Source organism: Heteronotia binoei, chromosome 21, assembly GCF_032191835.1.
Source record: "Heteronotia binoei isolate CCM8104 ecotype False Entrance Well chromosome 21, APGP_CSIRO_Hbin_v1, whole genome shotgun sequence".
NCBI lineage: Eukaryota > Metazoa > Chordata > Lepidosauria > Squamata > Gekkonidae > Heteronotia > Heteronotia binoei.
In genome coordinates this window covers 61,667,416-61,679,946 of record NC_083243.1, presented here as the reverse complement: position 1 = coordinate 61,679,946, position 12,531 = coordinate 61,667,416, and the positions used below count along the sequence as shown (strand labels likewise).

The 12,531-nt window shown below is 44.9% G+C and overlaps 1 protein-coding gene across 1 annotated transcript in view; it reads right to left on the bottom strand.

Annotated features, from left to right (window-relative positions):
* The window catches only part of HEATR5A (HEAT repeat containing 5A), a 125,347-nt gene that overhangs the window by 13,269 nt on the left and 99,547 nt on the right, over nucleotides 1-12,531 (bottom strand). The window contains exons 30-34 of the mRNA XM_060261431.1: nucleotides 11,622-11,870; nucleotides 10,708-10,835; nucleotides 8,761-8,908; nucleotides 7,997-8,269; nucleotides 6,388-6,612 (exon numbers count right to left, since the gene is read on the bottom strand). Coding sequence (XP_060117414.1) covers nucleotides 6,388-6,612; nucleotides 7,997-8,269; nucleotides 8,761-8,908; nucleotides 10,708-10,835; nucleotides 11,622-11,870 — 1,023 coding nt within the window. The remainder of the gene's footprint in view (nucleotides 1-6,387; nucleotides 6,613-7,996; nucleotides 8,270-8,760; nucleotides 8,909-10,707; nucleotides 10,836-11,621; nucleotides 11,871-12,531) is intronic.

Here is a 12,531-nt window from a genome sequence, read left to right as displayed (position 1 = left end):
CTCAACTGTTACTGTTGTTACAATTAGAGATTGTCAGCCAATCACAGTGAGTTCCTCCAGCTGTCACTTACTGAGAGTTCTATCTAGTCCATCACAAACACATTTACATTTGGCATTCCAAAGGCATCAAAGGATTCTGGATTTATCATTGCATTCAGCAGGAAGCACTTGGACACTTTAAGAGGATATTCATGAGCATCTAAAACATCTTTTGTATTTTCTACATATTGAATGAATTTATTAGACTGATTGAATTATATAAGAATTTTTGGATAGTGGTTTGTTATTTGGGATTGTGATACTTCGTGTATTTTCCTGCACTAACCTTTGCACAATCCTCTCCCATTGCTATCGCATACAGTATAATCATAGCAAGCTCCACTGAGGCAATGTGGTACAAATGAGGGCACTAACTAAGCTGATAAAAAAATCAAGCATACATAGAAGAAGCCTGCCCAAATGCCTGTTACCAGGCCCAGTCTTTTAGGTGTCAGTGGTTACAAGGCAACATGTTTTGCATCATGTCAGTGGGCTAGATCCACCAGAAGAGTTCATGGAAGGTGCTGGCAAAGTCAATCTGCCTTTTTTCAGAAGCAACCTGCTACTTGTCCTAGAACGACCCTTGGCACTTACCGTGAGGGGTCCTTCTCCTAAGAGGATAGAAAGACATCTTGGGTGTTTCCCACCGTCCAATCAGGGAGGCAGGAATCTTAAAATCTTCCTCTTCCTGTGGCTGTGGGAACCACCCCTCTCTCAGTTCGGGTGACTCCGAGAAGCAGAAGAATATCGTACCTAAAAAACTCCTAATGTAAAAAACTAACAGTCGGTCAATAACCATGTCATTAGTCTGGTAGACCGACAAACCAAACCCCTATGGGGAAAAAACAGGCCAACAGGCAACAGATATTAGCATGGAAAGACCTCAGATGAAGGTTGTTAGACGAGATACAGAGAAAAAACTGCCCAAGGTAGGGCGAAAGAAGGGAGGGCAAGATGTCCTCCTATCCTCTTAGGAGAAGGACCCCTCATGGTAAGTGCCAAGGGTCATTCTCCCTAAGAGGCGGAGGACATCTTGGGTGCTCCCAGAGCAGTATGTTAATCAGGGTGGGGTCGCCCTACTCAGGCAGCACGTGTTGCAGGATTCATCTACCAAAGGCCGCATCCGCCGACGCGTATGCATTCAATTTGTAGTAGCGAATAAAGGTGGAAATAGATGATCACGTAGCTGCTTTGCACACCTCCTCGACAGAGGTGTTCTTATTGAAGGCTGCATTGGTGGCCGCACTTCTGGTCAAATGCGCCAAGATCCCTGATGGTATCTTGAGATGTAATGCCTTGTACGCTTCTGTTATACACTGCTTAATGGCGTAACTAATGGCCGACTTGGACATCTTTTGACCCAATCTGCGTGTTGCTATGTTAATGAACATGGAATCTGACTTACGAATAGGTTCAGTTCTAATCAGGTAAACCTTGAGTGCCCTACGTACGTCCAGAGTATGCTAAGTGCGCTCCTTGAGGTGCTTAGGATCTGGGGAAAAGGATGGTAAATTGATTTCTTGGCTTTGGTGGAATCCAGACGAGACCTTCGGTTGGAAAGTAGGGTCCGGGTAAAGAACGACTTTGTCCTTGTGGAACACGCATAGCTCTCGCTTAATCGACAAATCTCCAATTTCGGAAACCCTTCTGGCCGATGTTATCGTCACCAGGAAGATAGTTTTCATCTTTAAAGGCACAGACATTAAGGGCTCAAAAGGAGGATTTGTTAAAGCTGAGAGCACTGGATTCAGCCGCCAGATAGGAAAGCAATGAGCTTGTGGTGGAGAACTCATAGAAGCCCCTCTAAGAAATTGACGGATATGATGCGATGTCAGATTTACACTGCCCACCTGTTGGAGAACTGAAGACAAGGCCGCGACTTGACGCCTGAGGGTAGCTGGCTTCAGTCCCGACTGAAGACCGTCCTGAAGGAATTGAAGAATCCTAGGGACAGTAGGATGTAGTGGGTCCACATTCTTTCTCCGGCACCACCTGTGAAAAGCTTTCCATGATACGTTATAAATCCGTGTAGAGGATTCCTTTCTGTAAGCTAGGATGGTATTAGTCACCTCGCTTGTATAACCCAGGTCTAACAACGATCTCCTCTCAACCTCCACGCGGTCGATCTCAGCCATTCTGGATGAGGGTGCCACACCGGGCCCTGCAATAGCATGTCCGGCCAGGTTGGTAGATGAAATGGTTCTGCTATTAACATCTGCTGAATTGATGAGAACCAGGGACATTGAGGCCACCAGGGCTCAACCAGGATGACCTCGGCCCCCAACAGGCTGATCTTCCTGAGTAACCTCGAGATGACCGGGATTGGAGGAAAGGCATACAGAAGGCCTTGTGGCCATGGAGATGTTAGAGCGTCCATGGACTCCGCCTGACTGTGGTAGTACCTCGCAAAAAATCGAGGAAGCTGGTCGATTCTGATAGGACACAAAGAGATCCACCACCGGTGGACCAAAGTGTTCCACTATCTTTAGAAAAAGAGTCTTGTTGAGAGACCACTCTCTCGATTGAATGTTCTCCCGACTGAGCCAATCTGCCTTGACACTGTAAGTCCCTTTGATATGTTCTGCCCTTACCGACTTCAGGTGAATCTCCGCCCATTCGAACAGCTTCCCAGCCTCCTTGTGGAGGGAACTGGACCTGGACCCCCCCCCTTGATTGTTTAGATATGCTTTTGCTGCTATATTGTCCATTCAAACTAGAACATGCTGTCCAGACACCTGGTCTTGAAAGTGCAGCAGAGCCAAACGAATGGCCCAAAGTTCCAGGAGGTTGATCGGAAGGCTCGGCTCCTTGGTCATCCACTGACCCTGCGTGGGAATCTCATTGAGGGTCGCCCCCCAACCTGAAAGGCTGGCATCTGAGAACAGCTATAACTCTCTCTCCGCGAAGTAGATTCTCCCCTGACGCAGGTTGGTGCTCTTGGTCCACCACAGAAGACTCTCCTTGACGATCGTGGGCACTGTCAGTGACATGGGATGTCTCTCCATGATCTGGAGTTGATAGGGGTGTAGAAACATTTGTAACTGACTGGTATGATAACCACCCCACTGCAGTGCCTCGAGATTTGAGATCAGAAGGCCCATAAGTCTTGCCAAAGTCTGAAGAGTCGATGATGACTCCTGCACCACCTGTTGCACTAATATATTGGTCTTCAATATCTTGTCTTCTGGGAAAAAAATAGAGCTCAGGTTCGTGTCGATGACCATGCCCAGGTGCTCCAGTCTCTGAGTCGGGCACAGATGACTCTTGGGCAGATTGATTATAAAGCCGTGTTGTTGAAGACAACTGATAGTGCGCCGAACGTCCTGCTCTGTGTTCTTCCTCGACGAGGATCTTATCAACAGGTCGTCAAGATACGGGTGCACGTGTATTTCTCTCTGCCGGAGGTGTGCAATCAGATTCACTAATACCTTGGTGAACACCCGCGGTGCTGTTGCAAGGCCGAATGGTAGTGCTCTGAATTGGTAGTGGGCACAGTTCACACAGAAACGGAGGAATCTGCGATGTGCGGGTAGAATCGGAATATGCAGATAGGCCTCTGTGAGGTCCAGCGATGACATGTAATCCTGATGATGCAGCACCTCCGTTATTGATTTGAGGGACTCCATTCTGAAATGATGTAGCTTGATATTCTTGTTCAGAAATTTTAAGTCCAAAATTGCCCTCCAGTCCCCGTTTTTCTTGGGAACCGTGAAAAAAATAGAATAAACACCTTGATATCTCTGCTTCAGAGGGACTTGTTCTATTGCCGCGATCTCTAGTAGATGGTGTATCGCTTTGAAGGTGATGTCTCTTCGTCCCAGGTTCGAACGAAGGGGGGATATAATGAAACGATTCGGAGGTGTTTGTTTGAACTCTATCAGATAGCCTCGAGACACAATTTCCAGAGTCCAAGAGTCGGCCTGCGATGCTGCCCAAGCTTGGTGAAAATGCAGCAGGCGGCCCCCTACTGGGATGGGATCCCAGTCATGCTTTATTCGGCTTGTCTGATCTGTCGGACTGATTTCTCTGAAATCGGGGATTGAAGAAGTTCTTACGGAAATTCTGTTTGGGTTGACCCCAGGAAGATTTTCTGTACTCCTGTTTAGGCTTGGAGATGCTGGTGGAGGTACGAAAAGTTAAAACCGAACCCTCGTCTGTCAGGACGTCGCAGATATTTGGGCATGGCCTTCTTCTTGTCCCGTGTCTCCACTAGGATCCTGTCCAGGGCGTCCCCGAACAGCTTTTCTCCTTGGAAGGGATAGGCTGAAACAATTGACTTTGAATGAATGTCTGCTGGCCAGGCCCTAAGCCATAAACCCCTTCTTGCTACGGTGTTTGACGCCATCGCTCTGGCGGAGAAGGTAAGAGCGTCCAGAGAAGCGTCCGCTGAGAATTCGGCCGCCCAAAGGAGTCTGTTGGTGCCCTCCAGGATCCTTTTATCTGCATCTGGCAATAGTTGAGTTAGACGTCTTATCCAGACTATTGCTGCTCTAGAAACTATCGAGTTGGTGGCAGATGCCTTGATGGCCAGGGCTGTAGCTTCGTGGCTTCTCTTCAAGGCTAGGTCAATCATTCTGTCCCAGTTGTCCTGGACTGACCCATGGCCATTCTCGGCTAGCAAACCATGGGACTGCAGGGCTGCGACTGGAGCATCCACCAAGGGCACCTGTAGCATGTCATTGGCAAAGGAAGGCAGCTCATACAGCTTCTTAACAACATTGGGCACCTGTTTGTTAGCGCTTGGTTTGGCCCACTCAGATTTTAACTGGCGTTCGAAGAATTCTGGGAAGGGAAAAACCTTATCAGAAGATCGGTACCTTGGGAAGAACTCCGTGTTCCCCTTGGGTTTATTTTTTGGATTAGTTAAGGGGCTGGAAGTCTCCTGTTCCTCAGGAGGCACCTGGAGGTCCAGGGCAGACAGCACCTTAGCCAAGAGGGGTTGGAAGTCTTTTGCCTTGAAAAAACGTGAGGAGGGTTCTGGAACAGTAATGTTTTCTATCTCCTCATCAGACAAGAATTCGCCCTCCTCCCGGTCTCCCCCATAAGAGTCCTCAGACTGACCCCCATATAGTGATCTCTCACTCTCCAAATGATCACTAACTAGAGTCTTCTTTTGAGGCTTAGTGTGGTAGGTTCGATCTCTGGATTTCTTGGGAGATGGTGATCTGGAGGAAGAGCATGAACTAGAGGGCCCTGGTCTCTTATGGGCAGCTGCCTTGACTGCCACGCCCACAGTCTGCCTTATTGATTCTAAGAAGTCTGAAATAAAAGAAGACCCCATCATGGGTACGTTACCCGAGCCCCTCTGGGGCTAGTAGGTCTGCGCGGCTTCCTGATCGGGCTGGGCTTCATCAGAGTCGAAGTCTCCCGCCTGGAGGTTGTCATCGGTGAGCCCTTGCCTCTGGAAGCTGCAAGGCTGCTGGTCTGCCTCCTTTTGCGCCTTTTTGTGCTCGCCAAAATGGCCGACAGAGCCGGGAAGGGGCCCTGAAGAGGAAGCCTCCTCTATGGCTGATGTAGACCGGCACCGCTTGCGTCCGCTCCTCTGTGCATTGCCCCTACAGGGCACATTGCTGGCAGCCGAGGCATGCCCCGTGGTCATGCCAGCTCCGGAAAGCGGCCTTTCGTCTCCGCGCCGAGTCGTCCTCCATAAAGGCGTCCTTTGTCTGACGTGTCATCTGACTCCTCTTTGTGCCGTGGCTTGGATTTCAGGCCCGAGGCCACTGCGGCGCTGCTCCTCGCAGGTAGTAAGGGGGAAGATGGGGGGGGGGGGAGGAATCAGTGTGAAATAAATAGGCTAGAAGGCTGGAGAAGTTGGCAGAAGTTGAAGGAGAAAAAACAGCAAAAAGTGAGGAAAGAGGAAAGATATTTTTTGTTTGTTTGTTTTGAGATAATAGACAACAGATAAAGGGATAGGAACCTATCCTAAACACTTGCTCTCCCTGTTGAGGAAGGAAATAAACTGAGAGAGAGGGGTGGTTCCCAAAGCCACAGGAAGAGGAAGATTTTAAGATTCCTGCCTCCCTGATTGGACGGTGGGAAACACCCAAGATGTCCTCCGCCTTTTAGGGAGAACTCCTCTCTAAGGATCTACAAATGCAAGCCATGAATGGAAGAAAGAAAAAGAGCCAATTTTTAAATTCATCATTACTGCAGCACCCCATCCCGCAAACGTTCATTTTGCTTGCAAGCCTCCACCAATCCTCAGAGGAGTTTCATGAAAATGATGGGCAACTTGGAGAAGAAGGTGATGAAGAAAGATACCCTCCATCAACTCTGTGTGAACTCTTCAGATAGATCCAACCCATCATATAGGCATGTCTTATTTTTTTTTTTTAAACCCTCAGTTACCTGAATCCCAAAAGTCAAGAATAGTAACCAAAGCACTACGGAGTAATTCATTCCAAGCAGTTCGGCTCTTCTCTGCTCGAGCCATGGGAGAAGACAGAACTCCTTTAAGAGCTTGCAACGATGCAGCTGCAGTCAAGGATAACTGGCCATTGGGTAATTTCACAGCAGTCTCTCCAAGGACTCCAATAATCAGATACAAGATAGTTGGAAGAACAGCAATGCTTCCTGTAGATCAGGATAAAGACATGAAAAAATAATCACTATTAATAACCACTATTAAGAAGAAATATGTTTGGGAAGTATTTGATCAATGTCTGTAGTATAATTTTATTGCTTAACTCTTGGAGGAAGAATGTGGTGCTTTACTGGATGGGTAAACAGAAGTATCTGTTTCTATGCTGCAAATCTATTTAATTATAGTTTTTATAAATTAAGCATTTGCAACATTATAGTACTATAAATACTAGTACAGGTACAATATTTACATTATTTAGGATCCTGCCTAAAAGCTTTCAATTTAATAAGCACACGTTAAAGAGGGGGGTGGGGTGGAAGAAAAAGGGGAAGAATTAGGCTAACAAACAAGCAAGAGGCTAATTTCAACCAATAGACATTTAATCAAAATTCTGGCAACCAACCTACACACAAACACGAACAGAAAACCTAAGCACAATACTGGTCTACTTGTACATACAGTGTAATCCCAGTAATAATCCTTTGCAAGTTTGCAGCTCTGATGATTCACTAATGCAATACAGATCATTCATGTCAGTTGTTTTTTAAACTACGTTGTCTTTTTTTTTTAAACACACTGTCTGCTGGTGTATAAAATACATTGTCTTTTTTTTTTTTAAACACACTGTCTGCTTGTGTATGGGAAGAATTGACTCTACTTCCATTGCCTTGGTATATTAATTTTAAAGACCAAGGACAACTTGGGACATCTTGCCTCAATATATTCTGAAAATATAACAGCAAAAGCTATATATCTCCCCAACACTTAGGAGTGTCCCCCTGTTAAATATGTACATTTTGGATGTTTTTACATTTATTTTGATCCAGAGTTTTAGAGTCTTCAAATCGCCTGCCACTGTTCCGGTTTAATTATTTTCCTCTTACATTTAAGCATTTCAATTGGGGGGGGGGGCGGGTGTCTCTGATCAGAGGACAGCCGGAATACCAGTGCTTAGTTAAATGTATACAATTGCTTGGAAATCTTGTCAACACTGCAAAAACAATACAGATTTAAATCACTAGATGAGGCAAGCAATGATATGTAAAAATTTCAAGTGCTGTCAGTTCTCATGCAAATTACTGCACCTTGTGGTGGCTTTTGGAGGAGTCTTTTAAAATGCAGGAAAACTTTTACAATACAATTTTGAAACAGCCGTAGAGAAAAGACCAGACCAAAACTTTCTCGAGAAAAACGCTTTTGTGGCGGCATTGAAACCCATCTCACTGAAACAAATGTAAATGCCTCAGGAAGCAACGATGCGAAACAACTATGAGAACGTTATGTAATGTAAAAGGTGAGTTTACAATGCGGAGATAGAGAGTTGCAAACTGCCAGTGTAAAAACACCTGTATGTATATAGGGACTGGATCCTACCTTCTGGTGAGCAGACTGCAGGAATGTCAGAGAGGATAGCTAATGCTGTTGATACCAGTTTACTTGCATTCTCTGGTAACAACTGAGGTTTTCCAGCTGTAATTCCAGGACTACTCGTTATTTTAGGGTTTAGCTGAGGCAGCTGCCTAACAAGAATGCACACACACATCTCAAGCGTTGCAAAGACTAAGGACTTTCCAGGAATCAATCCTCCTGTGTCTTTGCCTTCTCCAAACTCTGGCAATGTTTCCTTTTCTTCAGCCCCATCATCCACTAAAAAGGAAAGAGAAGATAAGAATAGAATAGAATAGAAAGCAATCAGCCATCTTTCTGTTAATCAAAATTTACTCCTTAAAGTTTTGTAAACAACAGCTAGCTATACTTCTGTATATATATATGAACCAAATTAAACATAATAAGCAATTAAACAATTACCCATGTATAGAAACAAGTTTCTGTCCACAAATCCCTTCCTGCATGTACAGGAGAGTGTGCTGTGTAGGAGACAAACATGTCAAACAATTCGATTAATTCTAAAAAATACACACTAAGTAGCTATGATAAATGGCTTACCAACCATCATCCTATTGGCCCTACTTCCCCCAGAGAGAAGTTACACTCTAATATGGCAGGACAGATACGGAAATTAATACAGAGTGCAGACTCAAAATTATATTACTATTAAGCCACTGGCAATGAGAACATCAGTTCATTTATTACCCACTTTCATACCAAATTAGGCAGTTTCATCATGTAAATTATACCTTCAGCACTTCTCCGTTTTTCCTTTACATGTTCTTGAGCTGCAAAAAGAATCTGCCAAACAACTTCTAGAGCAGCAAGCTGAATATCAGGAGACTCTCTTGTCACTATAAGTCGATGCAGAACATTCAGCAGCTCAACACTCAGTTCCTACAGAAAGAGAAATAAGCAACATTTTTTCATTAACATTTATCACATTCCATTTCAACCTCATAGTGTCTCTATGAAGTAGTCATAATATTTTGTTTAATGACTAAATAAGCAGCTCGAGTCTCCATCTCTCCACTCACTATATACATTTAAAGTAAACAACTTTCTAACTGTGTGTGCAACACACTCAACTGCTTAGGAACACATTGACAAGTATTGATAATACTTTCCCATCCCTGGTTAGAAGATTCTGCACCAGAGAGCCAGTTTGGTGTAGTGGTTAAGTGCGTGGATTCCTATCTGGGAGAACCAGGTTTGATTCCCCAGTCCTCCACTTGAAGCTGCTGAAATGGCCTTGGGTCAGCTACAGCTCTCGCAGAGCTTGTCTTTGAAAGGGCAGCTTCTGTGAGAGCTCTCTCAGCCCCATCTATCTCACAGGATGTTTGTTGTGAGGGAGGAAAATAAAGGAGATTGTGAGCAGCTCTGAGACTCTGAGATTCAAAGTGAAGGGCAGGATATAAATCCAATATCTTCTTCAGATGCAGTCAGATAAGACAAATGTAGTTTGTTTTAAACCCAAAATAGGTGGCAGACCAACAAATAACAGGATCTTACAATGTTTCTAAAATATGGTCTCAGATTTTATTGATGGTCCCCAATAATGGTCTGGAAGCACATGACAAAACTCTGCTGATGAAGCTGAACAAGTTGGACCCATATTTTCAAAAATCACCTGCAGACATCCTGCTGTCTTAATCTGCAGTCCTAAGTAGCATGTAAAGCTGTAGGCACAATGCTATCATGATTTCTTATATCACACTGAAATCATCCCGATACATGTAACTTTTGGTTGAGGGCAGCAATGGTTTTTACTGGCTGGCATCCTCCCTCTTTCTCCTTCCCCCCTAGACATTTTGTAAGTTTTCTCCCCCCCCTCCCCCCAAGATGCCCTGGTAGTCCAGAATGGGAACATCTGGGATTTTTAAAAAAACTTCTATTTCTGGTTTTTATTTTAAGTTGTATAATAGTTTTTAATTTGTGTATTGTTTTTATGGTGTTATGCCCTTGTACATTGGCCGGAGGCTGGTGTAAATTGGGATAGGGCAATCAATAAATCAGATCAATAAATAATAACTGAATACAAGTCCCTCCCTGTGACCCTTAACTTCTTTCCTTCTCTCTGTTTTAGACTGTAAGCTTCTCAAAGCTATTAAAGTGAGTATATGTTTTTCATGCTGCAACGTGTCACAAAACTGAAGTAGATCAAGATGGGTAGCTATGTTAGTCTATCTGTAACAGCAGAAAAGAAGTCTGATGAAATGAGCCGTGACTCATGAAAGCTCATACCTTTTCACAAATTTTATTAGTCTTTAAGGTGCTACTGGACTCTTGTTCTTTTCTACTGGTACAAAATTGAGGATATCAGATAAAATGGTAAACCAAAGCCATTACAAAAAGGACTGCTTCTCATGACACAACCACCACAGCAGCTGTTCTACATAGTAAACTGCATTGTGTGTGGCAAAGCAGATTTTGTGTGCAGATTCTCTTTCCCAGTATTCCTAGATACAAACCACACAACCGGGACAAATCTTTGCAGTAAGCAAGAGCCTGAAGCACATCTCACTATATGTAGCAGCTGCCTTAAATAAGAGGTTTCAAATGGCTTCCACACTGTGGCTGTGTAATCACACATCATGATGAAGGTGGTGGCAGTGTCCTAGGCCAGTTGGACAAAAATTTATCATAACAAACCCATTACTGTCACAATACTTAGGATTTCCAGATCAGATTCTTACCTGATCACCACCAATCTTGGACCTTGGCCAAGGAACATCAAGCAGCACTTGGAGAGCACGGAGACAAGCAGTGATATTTTCCATTGCAGCATCTGACCGAGGAGAACAGAGGAATTCCACACTGATTCCTATGGGAGATGTGGAACAGTGTCATTATTTTATGGATAAGTGTAAATGAACAGCACAGCAATACCAACTGAGAAATTATACAGGAATTCCAAGGGTTACCAACCTCAAAGTGGGTTTCCTGGAATTACAGCTGATCTGCAGTCTAGAGTTTCCCTGAAGGAAAGAGAAGCTCTGGAGCCCAGGCTTGATGGTACCACATTTCTCCTTACCCTCTCTAGTCACCGCCCACCAATCTCCAGGACTTTCCCCAAGGAGGAGTTGGCAACTCTAGAAATTCCATATGCAAATAGAGTGACAGAAGTAAACTGTAAATTCCAAAACACTGGGATGCATTCTTGCTGCCATGGTGGACTGAAAGTGCTGGGCAAAAATGAAACATTGGGCCGATTCAATAATTTCATCTTCATATTCTGTAATAATCCCATACAATGAATAAATTCTTTAACAGCATGGCATTCATCATTCTGACATACACAACAGCAGCTCATACCAATGTACAGCAGCATCTGGCAAAGATGACCTTTGAAATCAAGAATGGTTTGCCCTGACCTGGATAGCCCAAACAAACCTGATCTTGTTAGATCTCAGAAGCTAAGCAAGGTCAACTGTGGTCAGAATGTGAATGGACGACTTCCTTGAAATACCCAGTCGGAAGGACAGGGGCAGGCTCTATTCAGCCACCTCTCTGAAGGCAGCATGAGTCTGTCACCAGAGGTCAACATGACTTCCAGGTGCAAATATACACACACACACCATAAAAAAGAGAAAAAAGTTCAGACACTAACCCAAGACAAGATGAAATCTGTCAGTATTCACATCCTCAGGTGATTTTACTGCAGCCCTGGATGTAGAATCTTGACACATAGTAGTTGGAGTGACAGGTCGCGAGAGATTAGTTAGACTTTCATCAGAATCACCTACAAGGAAACCTGTGCTTGTGAGCCATAATGCTGTAGCATGGAGAATCAGAGCCCAGGAGTTTTGATAGTGTGGCCTTGAATTTTCCATTGTCTCTGCAGTATAAAAAGCACCACCTAGAAGAAGAGCAATAAATAATGAGAGCTTACATGCAGCCTATCAGTACACCTGTAGCTTTCGATGGGCCAAATAGCAGCTTCCAGGGACCATTTCTGCTGGAGTAAATTATGCATGGAGTGGAAGCAGAGTTGCCAGCTCCAGGATGGAAAATTCCTGGATATTTTGGAGTGGAGACTGAGGGGAGTAGAGTTTATGGAGGGGAGGGGCCATATAGGGGGCTCTGCAGGCTGTAGCGACGTGGCTCAGATTGAGTGGGCTGAAATTGAACCCAGCGAAGACAGAGGTCCTTTGTGTGGGTCGCGGCACTCGAGGAGGGGAAATAGCTCTCCCAAGCTTCGACGGCGCACCATTGAAACCAGTGCGCCAGGTAAAGAGTTTGGGCGTTTTACTGGAGCCTTCATTATCAATGGAGGCCCAGATAGCAGCCACTGCCAAGTCAGCATTCTTCCACCTGAAGCGGGCGAGGCAGTTGGCCCCCTTTCTGGAACGCCGCGACCTTGCAACAGTGATCCATGCAACGGTCACCTCAAGATTGGACTACTGTAATGCCCTCTACTTGGGGCTACCTCTGTGCCAGACCCGGAAGTTGCAGCTGGTGCAGAACGCGTCGGCCAGGCTACTATTGGGGCTCTCGAAATGGGAGCACATACGGCCGGG